The following is a 19,492-nucleotide window of genomic DNA, read 5'->3' as shown; positions in this document are numbered from 1 at the left end:
TTGCAAATATAACAAACACTTCCTATGTATAAGAGAATACCAACAATTACACCATATTGGTGCTTAAATAAAACACACTCCGATAAGATAAAGTCAACAATTTTAATTCTTCAAAAAAAAAAATTCAATAAAAGAAATACATGTATGCACACAAAATTTTAACCACTCGTACAAATTTTTCATTTTATACACACTCGCAATCAAATGTCTAAGACGTGCCATTCTTCGTTACAAAAAAAATTAGCAAAAAATAGATTTTTCTTTGAAAGCACTTTGGTATCCCATAGGTAACTAGAAATGTTAACATGCATGAAAGTACATGTTAACTAGCATAACTAATAAGTTAAACATGCATTTCCTTACTTGAATGATTATATTTACAAATGTAACCATGAAATGAATACTTTGAGATTCAGTGAATTTCTGTTTCAGAAATACATGTATAGTTTATAACATCATTATTAAAATTATCTGGTACAATACCCCAATTTAGCTAGTGTAATCTAGAACTAAAGGAAAGCATTTTAATGGCCCTATGATTGAAGCTTTTTAATGCTTGTTCTGCATGATCCCTTTACGACCAAATTACATAACTATCTTCCCTTTCAAACAACACATATCCATGATTTTCAGACTACGATGAAAGTGAATGAAATTAATTTCAAGCAATGTGATGCATTCAAAACGCATGTCTGACACAACATTCTCATCCAATAGAAATGAAAAATTTACAACGAATGTCTGTATCCCATTATGATCAGATGCTCTTTTGTTCCGTTCCCTGAAAGCTTTGTCCACTGTAGCCCAACAGAGAGGGAAACACAACCACACAAAGTCAAATGAATTAATGGCATTAGAGAATGCTTGTGCAGTTCGGCTAAAGTGACTAGAAGAGTGAAGTGTTGTCGGCTTTGGCCTGTTAGACATTGGGTGCTCTGGCTGCATCAGTCATGTGTTTGCAATGCACTCAAAGATCCGCTACTACTTGAGGATATGGTACGATCTCTGTTGGATTTGGGAGGATGTTGAGCGCGAAATTTCTCCAACAGTTTGCTGCTCATAATTTCTGTAGCAGATGGCCTCAGTGTGGGGTCAAATGAAACCAGCCAATCCACAAATTTATACTGGAAAAAAAATTCATCAATATTGTTAAAATTCTTCATAAATTTGAATTCTTTAATTTTGAATTTTAAAAAATGTTTTTATCTTTTTATACTTAATAGCAAATGCTGAATTGTAATCAAAATTTTCTAGTTTACAAACATTGGATAAACAGTTAGATTTTATTAAGTGGTGGTTCTCGCAATTTTATGTGGACATTTAATTAGAAATATGAAGAAATAAGAAAAGCTTAAATTTAAGTTTGGACTAACCTTTTCTGATTGAACTTTAAAGTCCTCTGGATAAATCCTTTTCTTGATCTCCATCAATGTTCTAACCCTTTCCATCTGAGTGGAAAAGGAGTAAAGCATTTCAAAGAGAATCATTCCTAATGAAAAAATGTCCACTTTTTGTCCATAGGGTTTTCCTGCCATCTAGAAAAAGAGAAATGTTTATATAATAGTGCAATCTCCTTACACGTATATATATATATTCATATACTGTATACATGTGCATTCATTTTGTTATCGATAAATATCAATTTGGAATATATGTTCCATTTTTTCATTAACAAAAATCTAATTGGATTTGTCGGCATATGCATGGGTCTGGGGGCCATAAAACTGAGACAAGCTCACTTTTGATCTCGGTACCTTTCCCCAATATACAATTCCTAATGTAAAAAAGAGACTGAGATCAAAAGTTAGCTCTTGTCTACATTATGATGGTACATGTGTGTGCGTTAGCTGTTGCCATACTTGTTCTGGACTCATATACAGAGTGGTCCCCACTTGGGCGGTGTGTTTGCGGAATGGGTTGAAGTCGTTGGAGCACTCCTCCACCTCCTCCTGAGTGAGGTCGGTGACCAGCCCAAAGTCTCCGATCTTTATCACTCCGTCGTACGAGAAAAAAATATTGGAAGGCTGAGGAACGAAATATATAGATAAATTAAAATAAATAAGAAAATATTGGAAGGCTGCAGAACAAAACATATTGATGAAAATAATTAAATTAGAAAATGTTGGAAGGCTGTGAAGAAAGAAATTGATGAAAAGTTTAATGATTTGAGTATGCTGAGAATACTGAGAATAAGAATTTTGTTTCTACACACAAAGCTCTAAATATAAATTTTGGTGTTTCTAGTTCTGGTATTCTGACCAGCCCTCAATTAGGTATACAAGATTTTATCAACCTATTTTTCTGAAGTACACAATGTACTAGAATTCATTTTCCATGTTAAAAATAAGTTATTAACAATAATTTATCATCTAGTAACAGTAAACTTTTATTCAGTGGATTTGATATGCTTAATCTTGATGGCCAAGATTAAAAACAGCTTTTTAAGTTTAAATACTAAAACATTCCCAGTAAAATCATTTCCTCTACCTACTAAAATAATTTTTACAGATTGCTGATTAGAAAAGCATTATTTAATTACGGCCTGAACTTACATAATTTTAAAATACTGTTAAGCAGGTACATACCAGTAGTTATTCTGGACGTACCAAATATAGTTTTCTGGCTGAATGAATAATTGAAAATTTTATTGAGAAATCAAAACAAACTTTGCAAGTGTCCATACCTTGAGGTCTCTATGCATCAGTCCGCTATCGTGGACATACTCCACTGCGCTGACAATCTGACCAAACATGTCCCAGATTTCCTCCGAGCTCCGATGCTCATTGGTGCTGGCACACAGCCAATCCTTCAGCGTCTCCCGGCGACACAGCTGCATCTGAATGTAAAGATACGACTTCTGTACGGGAGTCGGGGAAGACGAGTCCAGCTTTCTGGCCGAATGGGACCTCTGCTCCGACAATGGTTTTGGGCGACTACTGTTGGTACTGTTCAATTGACTAGAACTAGGAGTGTCTATGACATGTTTGTTATTACTATGGTTACTGTCGTCATGAAAAACCACTCCACCACTGCTAGTAGTACTCTTCTCACTTTTATCAGCACAACCTGAGTCTTCAAACACAATACTGAAAGAATTGTCCACAGTGTCTCCAGAGGAATGTGTCAAATTTGAAAAAGGTACTATATTGTTGGAAAAACTACCACTGTCGTCGCTGTCATCTAGCCGAAACTCTACGTCCAACGAACAGGAATCCTCCTCGATCATCTGTCCAAACATGAGGTTTCCACTCTCACTCTTACTAACCGAGAGGCCGGCTTCGGTCACACTGAATTCCTCGCTCCCTCCGGCTCGTTCGTTGTAATTAATTACATAACGAGCATCGTTACTGATACCCCCGCCAAACAGGTTATTGGCATTGAGTGGCACACTCTCGTTTATATTCAAGTCGATGTGACTGTTGACCTTAGGGGAATCGTGTACCACAAACTGGGTTGTGGAATTGCAAGGCGTTGGAATGCTTGTGCATTCACTGTAAAAATAAGATTTCATATTAAATTGAGAACCCTAACTTCCAAAGTTGTAGTAAAAAAAAACCATTTTGATACTTTACACTAAAATGGTATTATTTTAAAACATACATGTAATATTAAATGAAATTGCACATCATCAAGTAATCAACGATTAAAATAACTGGTGGCCTGCTGGTCTGGAACCAATAAATTTCAGATCTGGGCAAGTGCTTTTTGAAGAGCACTTGTCAGTCCTTTGGGCAAGTTATTTTTTTTTTAAGTTGGTTTTTTTTTTCATATTTTGTAGTATAAGTCCAGTGTGACTGAAATTTCATATTTAGATATTAAAACAAAATTGTCATATCTCATGTTTTTCATACAAAGACATATTAACATACTACTTTTTTAATGAAAACTAGAGGTACTGTGAGCAAGCTCACAATTGATACCCCCCGCTAAGATAAAAATCATAATGCGTGTATTTTTCTAATTATAGAAAATATTGGATGAATCTATTTCACCGTCCATTTTCTATAAATAACAACTGCTCTATTTTTTTTTAAAACTGTTGGTCATAAGCAATATTTGTGTGAAGTAAGAACATTCAATGCTTCTCCATAAGAAAAATAATGACCGGACACAAATTTTGCACTTTTTCTGCCAGTGACCTTGACCTTGCCCAAATGACCTTGGGTCAAGGTCAGGACACACCTTTTGGTCCTAAGCAATATTTGTGTGAAGTTAGAACATTCAATGCTTCTCCATAAGAAAGATAATGACCGGACACGAATTTTGCACTATTTTTCCTAACGACCTTGACCTTGCCCAAATGACCTTAGATAAAAGTCATGGCACAACCTTAGGTCATAAGCAATCTTTGTGTGAATAAAGGACTGGCAATGTTTCTCCATAAGAAAGATATGGACCGGACACAAATTTTGCACTTTTTCTGCCAGTGACCTTGACCTTGCCCAAATGACCTTGGGTCAAGGTCATGACACACCTTTAGGTCATAAGCAATCTGTGTGAAGTAAGAACTTCCAATAATTCTCCATAACAAAGATATGGACCGAACACGAATTTTGTATTTTTTCTGCCAGTGACCTTGACCTTGCCCAAATGACCTTGAATCAAGGTCATGACACACCCTTAGGTCATAAGCAATCTTTGTGTGAAGTAAGAACTTCCAATGTTTCTCCATAAGAAAGATATGGACCGGACACGGATTTTGTATTTTTTCTGCCAGTGACCTTGACCTTGCCCAAATGACATTGGGTCAAGGTCATGACACATCCTTAGGTCATAAGCAATCTTTGTGTGAAGTAAGAACTTCCAATGTTACTCTATAAGAAAGATATGGACCGGACACGATTGCACAGACAGACGGACAGACGGACGGACAGACGGACGGACAGACGGACAAGGTGATTCCTATATACCCCCCCAAACTTCGTTTGCGGGGGGTATAATAAATACTATATACAGGGTTATTTTCGCCCCGTGTTATTTTCACCCTTCTACTCTTGCAAATGGTTTTGCCCCATCTCAAATTCCCCCAGGCTCACTTGTGTACTAAATAAATAGCTTGGAACATTGGAATTCGAATATTTCCCTGTATAAAGTATGTAAGACAGATAGGTCAGCTATGCTTCATGGTTGTACATGTATATGTAACAGGAAAATGTAGCTTATCATTGTCAATAGACACCGACCTGTCAAACATCTCTTGGTCCCTGCTCTCCTGCCATCCAGCTGGGGGCGATTCCTCCCACGCCTGAAAATATCGTACAATGCCAGGGTGGTCAAGCTTGGCCAATGCACGGACTTCTCTCTTCATTTTATCTCTAGACTTCTCACTGTAAAACAAGCAGAAAAAAGATTGAATTATGTATTGAATACAATTTTAACATGCACTGGATGTATTTTTTGAATACTAGTACTGTAGATTCCTTACTTTACCCGAGTACTTTAAAATTCTGTGATTCAACCTTTTTGCATCAATTCATGAGAAAGTAAAATCACACGCCAAACTTTCATCAAAGTTTCATTTTGTTTACATCTGTCCGAAAAATAAAAACGAGATTGTAAAATCTGCAAGATGTTCTTCTTGCAATTTTACGTGGATATCAATTCCTCGCTTTTACTTTGGAATCTACACTAATGCCCTTACTTGCATGGAAGGAGGAAAACACGCACATCGTAAAAAAACTTTTATTCGCGATGACTTTATTTTGCACTTTACAGGAGATAAACTGGTTTGCGATGACTATATTTTGCGACCACACTTTATTATTCACACACATTTCGATATATCACCCATACAGCAAAGATTAGTTTGCGAGGAGAAATATTCATGACAAAGAGGCTCCCGCAAATCTTGCGAATATTTCTCGGACACAAATAAAAGTTGGTTTACAATATAAAAAATTTCAAACCTTACAATTTTTTCTTGTACATATAATACATTTGAAGTAAGTCTTGAAATTATAATCATAGCATACTTGATGGGTAGTGTAATCCGCTTGATAGCATAACAACATTCATCCACATTGTTTCTGGCCTCAAACACGATTCCAAATCCTCCTTTACCTAACACTTGAAGCTGTTCAAAGTCTGTCTTATACCTGAAGATGTCAACAGAGATTGATATGTAACTTCATCATTCAAAAATATACATGTACATTAAAGAAGATAATCTGCACTCTATCTGAATATTAAAAGCACTTTGGCCAATAAAACTATTCTAACCAATATGTTCTTTGTATTTTTTACCTTGAGTCGTACAGATCAGACTTTTTGTCCATTGCGTCCAGTTTATCACTTGACAAGGACCTCAGACTATCAATACTGGCCTCTTTTTCATTACACTAGAAACAAAAGAAAACGAAAATGTAAAACCAAATTATGAATTCTAAAGTTTTCATATTTTTTTAACATTAAGCTCATGGGCCATAAAACTTAGACGAGCTTACATTTGATCTCAGTCTCTTTTTCCTACCATTTAATCTTTTAGTGAATTAAGTGAGACTAAGATGTTATAAGTAAGTTTATCTAGGTTTTATGGCTCCAGAGCCAGTAAATAGAAAGTATACCGTGATTGAAGGGGTGAATGTGTATGAACATACCATGTGTTTCTTTCTGTATATTTTCCGTAATTTGCTGATGGTCAGATTCATAAAAACTGACATCAAGATGCTGATGGCCAAAACTTCTTTCCTTAAAAAGCAAAAATTTCTACTGTCAATTCAAAGTCATTTCTTATAACAACACTTTGTTGATGCTCTTATAATAAATTGTATATCAACTTCTTCCTAATTTTTTCACATAACATATTAAATATAATTTGGTAATTGTATTATGATGAAAATCTACCAATTTGATTTTTTAACTGAAGAATTCATTAAGATTGAAATAATGTACTTACCAGTAATTCCAGAGTGACATGTATATAACATTAGGCATGCTGTCAGTTGTTTCATTCTGTGCATCACAAATATTGGCGGGAAGACTCACATCCGGATACAAGTAATAGCCATTATCTGAAACAATTTCTGACTCTTAAAATCAGACTTACCCAGGGTACATGTGTAAATTCTCCGTTAATTTTTTTTTTAACAATTAAGCTATTAAGATGAATGTGTTAAAACTTTAAAATTCAGAATTTGCGCCCAAGAATTTATCATATACGGTACATGTACTATGATCATATTTATGAAATCCCAAGATTCATGCAAACCAAGGTATAACTGGATACATTTCCTCATACTGGTACAACATGTATACAACACATGTGTAGGTATGACACAAAATATTACCCGTGAACCAAGACAGTATTTTTATTAAATTGCTTTTTATGTCATAAAAACAACTTCTGTAGGATGTAATCTAAATGTCTCACTTACAGCACTGAGATGCCCATTGATTTTTTTTTCATTCTATCATACACGTATTTCAGTTGTCATTTAAATTTGATAATGAAGTACAAGTAATGTAAAAGGAGGAGGTCAAATTGTCCAGTTTCTTACCAAATGGGTAATGTTCATTCCAGACTGTGAGCCCAGTTTCTTTGTCTTGTTTTCCTCCATTTGTGATCATGGGCAAACCGCCAGGATCTCTACGATTTCCACGGAATATGGGTGTTCTTGAGGGAGCTGAAACATTCAACATGTCTATGACTTTTTTTATATACAGCATTAAATTAATAGATATGTAAAAGCACCAGATTACAGTCCAGGGGTATACAGTACAAATCATTAAAATCAATAAATCATATCTATAAAATCAATAAAGTGTATTTATATGGAAGATTCCTAATTAAAGTAATAAAAAGAATTTAATAACTGTGTAAAATTGCTAGAAGCTTCCTTTGCAAATTCCAAAATCTTACAATTTTTTTTATAGTTGTATACTACATGTATATGGTATCACTGCAAAAGTTCAGCGTTCATGATTCTAAGTTCTCACGATTCGATTCAACGGAAAAATCGCAGAATAAGGTACTCGTGTAAAAAAAGGAATCTACTGTACAAGCACATCTGTATGAATTACCACCTTAAATATCTTATCAATGAATCAAAATCAAATAAAATCACTTGGTGTTATAGGTGTACCAGTGAGATATTTCCTTTGTTTACTTACCAGTGTTCAGCAGGGGTCGCCAGCTCACCCTTGGCACAGTGAGATGGTTTCCATTGGAATGCTGTGCTGCCTTAGCCACCGTTTCCTGCATAGGAATGGACGCCTGGACGTAAAACTGGTTCAGATGTTTACCTTCAAACAGAAATCAAATCTACTATTTTTCTGCCAAATTATGAATTAAAAATTGATTTAAAATTTTTGGTAATTGTTTTTTTTTAAGAAGTTAAATTAAATTAAATGACACAAATCTTTAAAATGTTAATAACAACTGTAATATTTTACAATATTTTGTCTTATGACAATTGTTTCACACGTAAATCATAAAAATTAGAGCTCTTTAAAAGCTGTAAAAATTAAAACTAATTTGTATTTACAAACTAAAATTTTCAATATAATTGCTATTGAGGAATTAATTGTTGTATCATTTTTGCCTATTGAATCATTGAGAGCAGAGTTAGCCCTTACCAACATAGAGGAGGGGCTGGCTGGTCGCCGGGTCCTTTATTGTGTCCACCCCTGGCAGGGCTGGAATGTGCTTGTTGTCAAAGACACTGATAGTCTTCAGCACACCATTCCGAAGTATCCAGGCTTTGGCCACTGGACTCTCAAACTACAAAAGCAAATACTTGATGTTTATTTTTTTTAAAGGAAAAAGGAGGGAACTTTCATTATTCCTAATTGCATGTCTTAGTACATCTCCAGAGAGAGAGAGAGAGAGAGAGAGAGAGAGAGAGAGAGAGAGAGAGAGAGAGAGAGAGAGAGTATAAACCTGTACCTTGTGTTTCCAATCGACTACATCCGGATGGTCTGGATTTAGAGCCACTACCATTCCTTCAGGAACAATGATCTTTATAGAGTCTTCTGTGTCCAAAGCTTCAGGCATCTCTTCATCTATAACAGACTAGATAATTATAAGAAGGTAGACACAAAAGAGGGGTTTATTTTTAACAAATGTACTAAAAACATCCAAAATTCAGTTTTTATTGTATTTATTTCATTTGCTCATCAATGTTTCCATGTTGATTACTTTCTCCTTCATATTATTTTGTTTGTCAAATGAATGCTTCCCTTTTAAGCCATGCTAATATTGACCATCATAACACTGAATCTAGAATACAAGATGTATATCACTTTGCGCTATTTCAGTGTATACCCGGTACTCACTTGGACATGTTTGACTACAAACATCTTCATCCTCGTGAGGTTTGGCTTCATGCGGTTTTTTGTCTCCCGGCAGCATCTCTATCTGATGATTTCCAACACTGAAGTTCCATCTACAAAAAAAAAATCACAAACCTTGCGTTATTTTTATATGTAACAAAACTGGAAACAAATATGGCAGTCAAATTTATTGTGCATCCACTATCTTCAATAATTTTATATTTGAACATACATATCTTATCAAATACATGATAATCAAGTGATTCATATCATAACAATATATTGTGGATAAAAGCCCTACATATCACAATCTATAATATCGTCAACATAATCTAATACCCGGTATATATTTAGCATATTTTGTGGAATCGAAATAGATCTTTCAATTACCGGTAAGTACAAATATTAGCATAGATAAAGAGCCAAATACTTTTATAGTATTTTTTTGTTTTTTCAATTTTACACTGTACTCTTTTTTTGATAAATGCATGAAGGGCTTTTAAATTTGGTCAGGACAAGCCTTACTTTTCCAGTCCTGTGCGGGGGTCCACGGATCGGACCGTCTGCATGCTCTTGGTGACCACCAGCATGTCTCGGTGAGGGTCCTCCCCCTCCAGAATCTTACACCCTTCAGCCGTGCAGAAATACCCCAGCTAACAGACAAAAAACAATACGAATCTTAAAATCTGAATATGGTAGCTATATTTACGTGTCATGGACATAAACATTAAGATAAGTTTACAGTTATTTTGAAATCAAATACCGGTATGCAATCATTTTACATAAAAATTATCTCATCTGAGGATTTTTTGTTCGGATAAACATAAAAGTTTTTTTAATGAAGTTATTGCAGATGGAGAAATTTTTGTGGGGTATAAATTTCATTTCTGATCTATGGTTGATTAAAGGAAATTCAATTCATGGCTTAAATACCAGCTGAGACTTAATTATCAATTAATAAATGAAACAATCCCTAGGCTAATTAATATTTCTGCTTTTTAATTTTTTTTCTCAAGTACGGTACCTTTCCAGTCTTTGGATCAATTCCAAATGAAGTGATGTCCTTGCCCCCCACCATCATGGTCCTATCGGAGATCTTGAAGGATGAACTGAGCAGAGCGTCCGCAGTCATAGGAATGGCCTCAATGCTGTCCCCGTCGTACTGATACAGAGTTCCGTCCAAGGAAGGAATCAGCTTCTTCCTGACACCGTTCTGGTTTATCTAAACAAAAAATATTGCCTATGGTAGTACATGTATAATGTTGTCACAGTGGTGAGGATTTATGCAACCAAGATTTGTTTTAATTCAATATATGTCATAAAGGCAAAGCTAGGCAGGGGTTTATAGTCTTGCTTGCTTATACCGTAATCCGGTGAATATAATACGCAGTAGTGTACAATACGCACCCCCAACTTTGGGTCTGAAAGTGGTGAAAAAAAGCTTGTTGGGATGTATAATACGCATCAAAAAAATTGACCAAACGGTAATCCCGAGTATCAACAAAGCAGTTGTACTTTGTATGCATGCTTGAAACTTCATCGCGGGAATACGCTACCGGAAATAAGAAAAAGACAATATTTTCTTAGATACTGATTTATTGTAACGAATACATCGCAGTAATATCTTTATTTCATAATCAATGTTTTAAATAGACCTAGTATTAATATTCTACAGTAAATAAAATCAACTACTTTCAACAAGCGTGAAGTGTAGTGAAAAACGGATGGTGTACAGGTATGAAGATAACGGACCTAATTAAATTCTTAAATAATTCCTATCAAAGTGATCAAGTTCAAATTAATTTTTAAAGGCCATTTTGAAACAGTTTATTCATTAACAGACTTAAAGTATATATTTTCTTTAATTACATGCTATAACAATGATTTCCTAAGAGTTAAATAATAATATATGTAATGTTACGATGTATAGCGGGGTATCGGTCTTGTCTGTGAACAGCATAGGTAATACTGTAGTACAATATCCCGTGCTTCACCTAGGGAAAAAATATGTCCAAATCCTATAGGGATGTATAATACGCACCCCTTTCTCATGGTAAAAAATGCTTGGAAAAAAGTGCGTATTATATTCACCGGATTACGGTAAGTAAACTGCCTCGCACGACTCCTACATATTACCCCCTAGTGAGACGTGTGCAATTTATAGCATCCCTAACTCCCTTGGAAACATACAAGCAGAGCTGCCAAATAAAAGTGCAAATGCATTTACATTCACAAAGCCAGCTCGCCTCATGTGCCAGGTACCCAATGATACAATGATAGCTACAGATCAGACTCAAACCCAGAGCTTCTAACTGGTGCATGTACTACAGTATGTGCTTAAAGTTTATGCTGCAACCCATTCTTGATTAAGTTAAGAATTTGATTTTTTTTTCTTTTGCTGATTTCACAAAGCATTTAATCAAATCTCATGACAAAACAAAAATTTAAAAATGCAAAATGAGGATTGTGTTTCATTTCAAAGAGAAAAAAACATTGCCCTAATGATAGGGTCTTTAAAAAATACATACCTCTAAGTTGCTGATGCTTGAAGACAAAAGAGGTCGAGGGTCAGTGGATACGGACCAGTGAAGTCGGCCATGGTCCAGTGCATCCAATGCAGACAGCTTGCCATCCAGAGTGCTGACCAGAACCAGGAATCTGTTAAATCAAGGAATATCATGAAATAATGTATACACACACGTATAGTTAACTATTTTGTAAGTTTTTGTGTTTGCTCCAAGTCAACCTAATAGATTCAGAATAGCTTATACACCTCAGTAATACATGTAACATGTCTGTAGGTCGATTCATTCACAATGGAAAGAAAAATCTTTAACCTATAACATTATATTATCTCAATCAGCTTATGACACATCATGTTCATAGGAAACTATGACACATGCTTGAAAATAAAACCTCCAGAATTATCTAGAGAATGTGCTGAATCTTGTGATTCTTCAATAAAGATGATCAGATGTAATCATGTCTAAAATTAGACCGCTTTGGAGCTGCAAGCATATTGGTTACTAATTCAAATACACCCAAACATAAATACATAGATACTTCAAAATGCTCACTTTTGAGAGGTAATTTTAGGTTTGCATGCCCCGTTGTTGGAACTGGTTACAAAGCTATGATGTTGGTCGCCAGGAACATGGTCTTGTTTTGAACTATAGACGGAATCACTTGTTGCATTGCTACATTTTATTGAGTAAAACAGCGCTCCAAGAGATGACACAAAAAACCAAGCGAAGGCTTTCCATCTACGGTAAACTTTTCTACCCATGAAGACTCCAAGTCCACATCTGAGTCATCAACTTCCACTCTTATCTGATGTAATACACACAATCTTCCAACATGGAATGTTTACAAATTCGTTCCTCAGCGGATATGATGTCAAAAGCTACGTGTCTTTCGATTCCAAGTTTCCGGTCAGATGATAGGGGGTTCCCACTATCTAAAAATAAATCAGTTGAATTGTCTCCCTTGATAAAACCGAAACTAAAAAAAAATAGGAGAAATGCAAGATTTTAGAATACTTGACGGTGGTGCTGGATCAGAATTGCAAGATTTAGGATTCCATGTAAATGTAAGCATTTATTTGCGCAAGTTAGGCTAGCATGGTTAGATCCACGGGAGACATCACAAAGAACGAAGATGTAAAGGAAAACATTTATTTTTAAGCTTTGGCGAATGGAAAATTTATGTGCATTATTTATCGCGTTGTTGGTAAATTTATAACAACAACTGTATAGTTGTAGCTTAAATTACTATCGCGATGGTCTAGTAGACCCTTGTATTTGACTAATATCTATATAGCCTTTATTTATTTCTCTTTGATGTAACTGGCTCCATAGCTCAGTTGGTTAGAGCGCCTGTCTAGTAAACAGGAGGTCGAGGGTTCGACTCCCCCTGGAGCCTTTTTGAAAAAAAAAAATTATGTATTTTTCTAATTAACTTTAATTTTGCTAATCTTTTCAATAAATGAACATTAAATAACAGTTTAACAAGATATAAATCATCGAATAATATTTTTTAACAGGAAGATCCACTGTGGTCGGCAAGACTTTTACATACAAACCCAAACGCTATAAAACAGCTGCACAAAAGGTAGTAAAAACCGTGTAATAATTAAAACGCGTTCCTTTATATTACTATACTCATAGTATATCAACAGTTTCTTGATTCCTTATTCATGTGTAAGTTCATGCAGCATGTTTATAACTATAACATTGTTTGTAAAGTTTCTTGGAAGCCGGCGCGGACATTTTGGTAACGGTCACTTACCAGGCTACAGTGGAAGGTTTCCGGAAGTACCTACAGCTGACCACGGAGAGAGCCGTGAATCTCATCAAACTGGGGGTGAGACTGGCCAGGGAGGCGTGTCGGGAGGTGCCGGGAACAGGTGAGTTTTGGGGGGAGGGGGGTTCCAAGAATTCTATAACTAGATACCACATCCAATGTTTGCAAGAATATATATGAGTCTTCATACATGCATCTAGTTTTTGTTGTGTTTACGCCTTGTACAAAGACGTAGTGCATTTGAGATATATAATGGTACGTACTATGAATAAATTACTGATGAAGGTCGAGGTTACTTGTAATTGCATTTCTTGTTATAATTGTACAGTACAGTAATACCGTATTCATGTATTAGGACGAGAACACAGTGATACGAATAATACAATTACATGTGTTCCAAAAATGTGACTAATTTATAAATACCAAAACAGGGGAATTACATGTAAACATAATTAATTAGGAAATTTCATCTCCAATTATGATCACTGCTATTTACTAGACTGGCGGACAGACAAACATGTTCATGTATTTTAACATGTATATGCATGCCCAAATTCATAGTCATGTATATTGCCTGTGTGTTAAAATCTGTCAAAATAGGTTTGTCCAATATTGCAATGCACATAAAAGATTAATAAGTCGCGGAGGTACTGTTTCTTTTAAAAATGTAACCAAAATCTAGGTTTTCATATTCCAACTAACCCTGATTGAACGTTGAACAACTTATTATTATTTTTAATATTTTTTCCCCAGGTAAAGAAAGGTTGGTGGCGGGGTCTGTGGGTCCCTATGGGGTTTTCCTACACGATGGATCCGAGTACTCCGGAAGTTACGTAGACAACATGTCCAATGAGGTACTTGTATTGTTTAGTTTATTAGCTATGCAAAAAAAAATATTCTTTGTTTTCTTGTACAAACTTAAAAAGTCGCACGTACAAAAATAAGTGGCGCAACCCACCGTACCAAATTTTGAGGTTTATAGTATTATTTTTCAAAGTAGAGGGACAAGACAAAAGTGGAAAGGTCAATTAGCTGTACGTTTATATTTGTGTACAATACATGTGTTAGTAATTGGTACGGTTTAGGGGCCTCTGTTCCGCATTGGTACCTGAATTCAAAATAATACATTTTATTATACTTTCAAGTTGAATACCGAAATCTGATTGGTTTAGACGCAGTTTATAATATATAAATAGTGCCTGTATGGGAGGGTAACAGTTAAAATTGACACCCCTAGAAAACCACTGTCAACCGACGCGAAGCGGAGGTTGACAATGGTTTTCGAGGGGTGTCAATTTCAACTGTTATCCTCCCAAACAGGCACTATTTATTTTGTTATACTGAATGTCTTAATTTTAAAGAAAACATCACTGCTTTTAGTTAGGAATAACGTGAATTCTAAGGCGAACCGTACGCGCATGATTTTCGCGCATACAACAATATATAAATAGTGCCTGTTTGGGATGGTAACAGTTGAAATTGACACCCCGAGAAAACCATTGTCAACCGACGCGAAGCGGAGGTTGGCAATGGTTTTCGAGGGGTGTCAATTTCAATTGTTATCCTCCCAAACAGGCACTATTTATTTTGTTATACTGAATGTCTTAATTTTAAAGAAAATTTTACTGCTTTCATATAGGGATAACGTGAATTCTACAGCGAACCGTACGCGCATAATTTTCGCGCATGTAACAATTTTTAATGTTACCCGTTGCTAAGTGCGTTGCTAACGCTGAGGGTAATAGTTTATAAATAGTGCCTGTTTGGGAGGGTAACAGTTGAAATTGACACCCCGAGAAAACCATTGTCAACCGACGCGAAGCGGAGGTTGACAATGGTTTTCGAGGGGTGTCAATTTCAACTGTTATCCTCCCAAACAGGCACTATTTATTTTGTTATACTGAATGTCTTAAATTAAAATTTTTAAGAAAATTTTACTGCTTTTATATAGGAATAACGTGAATTCTACAGTGAACCGTACGCGCATAATTTTCGCGCATGTAACATTATATAAATAGTGCCTGTTATTGACACCCCGAGAAAACCATTGTCAACCGACGCGAAGCGGAGGTTGACAATGGTTTTCGAGGGGTGTCAATTTCAACTGTTATCCTCCCAAACAGGCACTATTTATTTTGTTATACTGAATGTCTTTTTTAAAATTTTTAAGAAAATTTTACTGCTTTTATATAGGAATAACGTGAATTCTACAGCGAACCGTACGCGCATAATTTTCGCGCATGTAACATTTTTTAATGTTACCCGTTGCGAAGTGCGTTGCTAACGCTGAGGGCAATAGTAAATATTATTAACTGCGTCTTAACCAATCAGATTTCAGTATTTAACATGAAAGTATAACAATTTTTAATGTTACCCGTTGCCAAGTGCGTTGCTTACGCTGAGGGTAATAGTAAATATTATTAACTGCGTCTTAACCAATCAGATTTCAGTATATAAAATGAAAGTATAACAAAACATATTATGAACTGCGTCTAAACCAATCAGATTTCAGTATTTAACATGAAAGTATAACAATCCGTTTTATTACCCTCAGCGTTAGCAACACACTTGGTAACGGGTAACACAACGAATTGTTACATGCGCGTAAACTATGCTCGTAGGATTCGCCTTGGGGTTAACGTCAATGTAAGTGTTGTCTTTAAGATTAAGACATATATTTAGTATAATGAAATAAATAGAACCTGTTTGATAGGGTAACAGTTGAAATTGACACCCCTCGAAAACCATTGTCAACCTCTGGTTCCCGTCTATGGACAAATTGTTTTTCCGGGGCTATCAATTTTAACTGTTACAATCCCAAACAGGCACAATTTATATGACGTACTTGAAAATATGAAATGTTTGTTTAAACAGGAGTTGATGGACTGGCACCGACCCCAGGTGGCGGCCTTGGTGGAGGCGGGAGTGGACATGTTGGCCGTGGAGACCATCCCGTCCCTGAAGGAGGCTGAGGCAATACTTAGGCTTCTAAAAGAGTTCCCTGCAGCAAAGGCCTACGTCACATTCTCTTGCAAGGTTTGTAGCACATTCAAAGTTTGTACATGTATCAGGCCTACATGTAACATCCTCTTGCAAGGTTGGTAGCATCTAATGTCTAAGTCACGATTTTACAAGGTCTGTAGCAGTAAATAATGGCCTGAGCCATATTCTTTTGCAAGGTTTGTATTCAAGCCAAGGTGTTTTCGTTGTCCTCTACCCCGGGGAAGCAGAGTGAAAACCTTGGCTTGCAAAGACGGGCTTGCATGCACGTAAATACATCTTATCCCAAAAACACGACGTTCCTAAACCAAAAACAACAACAAAAGTAAAAACACCACAAAAATATACATGAATAATTCATAGTCACTGCCCTGATTTGCTTTGAATTATGACTTGAAAATAGTAAACAAGATTTATAGTATGTTGATAAACATTTACACTGTACGTGGTTAAGGGCGCGTAATTCTAATTATTAGTTGTGGATGTAAGTGCTGGTATTATGGTGTTATATTTTTGGTACCTCTGTATAAAAATTGGTGTATTTAAAATGCAAAGTCTGGTGGTGCATGTTAACGTATTATTTAGCAAGATAACACAATCTGTAGTAAAAAAATAAAATAGTTTGCATGTAGCTCGAGAGGGCAAGAAATATGCCGCCATATGGGACAGTTTACATATGTGATGAGAATTACCGGTATTTTTAAAAGGAATGGCAGCCAGTTGCCAAAAATAGGAATAAACTTTCAGTGTTTTGTTGAAGACGAACGTTTTTATGACGTGAGCAAAGTCAAAAGAAGGCCAGTCCATTGTTACAAGTAATCTGTTTATTTGAAGTTACTTCAGAGTTCACACGATCGCAATATTGAAGTACGTTTTAAATGCCGCGGACTTTCAGTCCATGTCCGATTATCCAATAAGAACTCATATTAAATCCAACTTATATGTACTTATTGTCAACTGACATACTGGTACTTTTAATATAAATAGTTTGTTTGTTTGTTTGGTTTTTTGTTAAAGACCTATCTATTTTGCATTATACTTAAAAGTGTAATAATAGTTAATTTTGTTAATAGTTACATATAATCACCTTGTTTATGAATGATATATATGTAGTGTACATAAATTAATTGCCACCCTATGATGCTGATGATCTTATAAGCCCCCCCCCCTCTCTCTCTCTCTCTCTCTCTCTCTCTCTCTCTCTCTCTCTCTCTCTCTCTCTCTGCATCATAGTTAAGTGCACGTTGCACGTTTTAATTGTTATTCAGCACTATTTGTTATTGTTAATTTATTCATTTTAAAATTAAAAGGACGGAAGGAATTTATGCCATGGTGAGGAATTTTCCGATGCCATACAGAAAGTGATGACGTCAGATCAGGTGATTGCTTCTGGTCTCAACTGTACTCACCCTAGTCATGTATCGGAACTCCTCGACAGTCTCCGTCCTTTGCAACTTACAAAGCCAATTATTGTAAAACCCAACAGTGGCGAGGACTGGGAATCTGGAGTAGGGTGAGTAACACCCACTGTTGGTAAAACTGATACAGTAATACCAGTTCTGTATTCATAGGTCTCGTCATCAACTTGACGTAAGTTTCAGGTGACCTCATCTTCGCTAGCCAAGAGTTTACGATCCAAAGGTTGTAGAGGAGCACAGTGGATCGAAATCCCTTGGCTAGCGATGATAAGGTGTCCTGGGGTAGTACACGATAATTATCACACTGTGATATTTGGAATCTATAGCACGTTTTAATAACGCTGTGAACATCTATCACGTGTCCTGGTGAAATACTTCCAATCACATTGTGAAATATATTTGAAAATTAAGCAATTCTATTACTTGATATGGAATACCGCGTTACGTTTGCGCTTTGAATTTTGACTATCACGTGACCTGATGTAATGCGTTCCAATCATCCATGTTTAAACATTCAACCCACCTATCATCACGTGACCTATGTAACAGTTCCAATCACTCTGTGACGTTTTAAAAAAAACCATTGAGCACCTCTATCACCTGGTTAGCAGTTGAAATTAAACTAATCAATTAATTATTTAAGCTTTTATTACATTTTTAAAATAATGATGTTAACAAAAACTATTCTTTTTGATATTCACAGTTGGTTTGGAAGGGGAGAGGATTCACCACTAGAGAATCACGTTTCTGATTGGATCAAGAGAGGAGCCACTTGGATTGGGGGATGTTGCAGAATCAAACCACGTGATATCAAGAGTTTAGGAGAAGAAATTAAGAAAATTAATAGATAGGGTGTAAAATTGCATGCATATTATGAAAGCGCCCAATGTGTTCTATTTTATTAACATTTACGTACACAGTTAATATTTATGAAAGCAGAAAAACACTTGCGTACATTTTGTCAATTCTAGTTTTTATCTGTTTATATGTTGTTTATTTGCAAGCTTAATTTAAAAAAAATGGTGCCATAATTATAATAGTGTACATGTATAAATGCTATGTATAAATGATGTGCATGTTATATTTACGCATTTCTACTCACCTTATTTAGAAAACTAAACATAAACGATACATGAAGGTGGCTTTTATTTCGTTGAAAAAAAATATGACTCTGAATATTTATTTATATTTGTAATGTTCGCAACATTTATACCCGCTTGAACCACCAATTAAAGCACTCAATTGTTTAAATATAATTATCATCTTTTTAGTTTGCTTTTCTTTTTGTATTTTATAGCATGTCGGTAATGTCCCTCTAATTCTAAGAGAAAATTCTGGTTGACATACATAATTTTTACCATGCAATATGATGATTTTGTATTTACATCCAGGTAGTATATTAAAAATACAACGCGAAAATAATGTCATGTTGTAAATTTTGAATTTACCGGGTGGCAGTAAATTCAAAATTTACATGACAATACCACCTTTACCTTCGACTA

The 19,492-nt window shown here is 35.5% G+C and overlaps 2 protein-coding genes and 1 non-coding gene across 4 annotated transcripts; 2 read left to right on the top strand and 1 right to left on the bottom strand.

Annotated features, from left to right (window-relative positions):
* Window positions 1-83: 83 nt before the first annotated feature.
* LOC128180375 (eukaryotic translation initiation factor 2-alpha kinase 3-like) lies at window positions 84-13,686 on the bottom strand. Its single transcript, XM_052848436.1, has 19 exons — window positions 13,558-13,686; window positions 12,348-12,727; window positions 11,799-11,928; window positions 10,295-10,492; window positions 9,796-9,923; window positions 9,274-9,383; window positions 8,885-9,000; window positions 8,575-8,719; window positions 8,110-8,241; window positions 7,497-7,622; window positions 6,896-7,010; window positions 6,597-6,687; window positions 6,244-6,338; window positions 5,973-6,095; window positions 5,184-5,327; window positions 2,684-3,491; window positions 1,860-2,024; window positions 1,374-1,535; window positions 84-1,124 (listed from the first exon to the last, which is right to left on the bottom strand). The coding sequence occupies exons 2-19, from the start codon at window positions 12,554-12,556 to the stop codon at window positions 945-947; spliced, it is 3,177 nt and encodes a 1,058-aa protein (XP_052704396.1). The 5' UTR covers window positions 12,557-12,727; window positions 13,558-13,686; the 3' UTR covers window positions 84-944.
* Window positions 12,722-18,905, top strand: LOC128180376 (homocysteine S-methyltransferase YbgG-like). Of its 2 annotated transcripts, XM_052848437.1 has the most exons (7): window positions 12,722-12,859; window positions 13,313-13,380; window positions 13,515-13,675; window positions 14,326-14,426; window positions 16,447-16,608; window positions 17,883-18,085; window positions 18,694-18,905. In XM_052848437.1, the coding sequence occupies exons 1-7, from the start codon at window positions 12,791-12,793 to the stop codon at window positions 18,839-18,841; spliced, it is 912 nt and encodes a 303-aa protein (XP_052704397.1). In that variant the 5' UTR covers window positions 12,722-12,790; the 3' UTR covers window positions 18,842-18,905. The 2 variants fall into 2 exon arrangements, with proteins under 2 accessions (XP_052704397.1, XP_052704398.1); XM_052848438.1 differs by lacking the exons at window positions 12,722-12,859; window positions 13,313-13,380; window positions 13,515-13,675 and adding an exon at window positions 14,080-14,219.
* On the top strand, window positions 13,118-13,191 carry Trnat-agu (transfer RNA threonine (anticodon AGU)). The gene has a single exon. It is a non-coding gene; the product is annotated as a tRNA-Thr (tRNA).
* Window positions 18,906-19,492: the final 587 nt, after the last annotated feature.

This window comes from Crassostrea angulata, chromosome 4 (assembly GCF_025612915.1).
Source record: "Crassostrea angulata isolate pt1a10 chromosome 4, ASM2561291v2, whole genome shotgun sequence".
NCBI lineage: Eukaryota > Metazoa > Mollusca > Bivalvia > Ostreida > Ostreidae > Magallana > Magallana angulata.
Note: the sequence above shows the minus strand (reverse complement) of the source record. Positions and strands in the feature narration are given on the sequence as shown.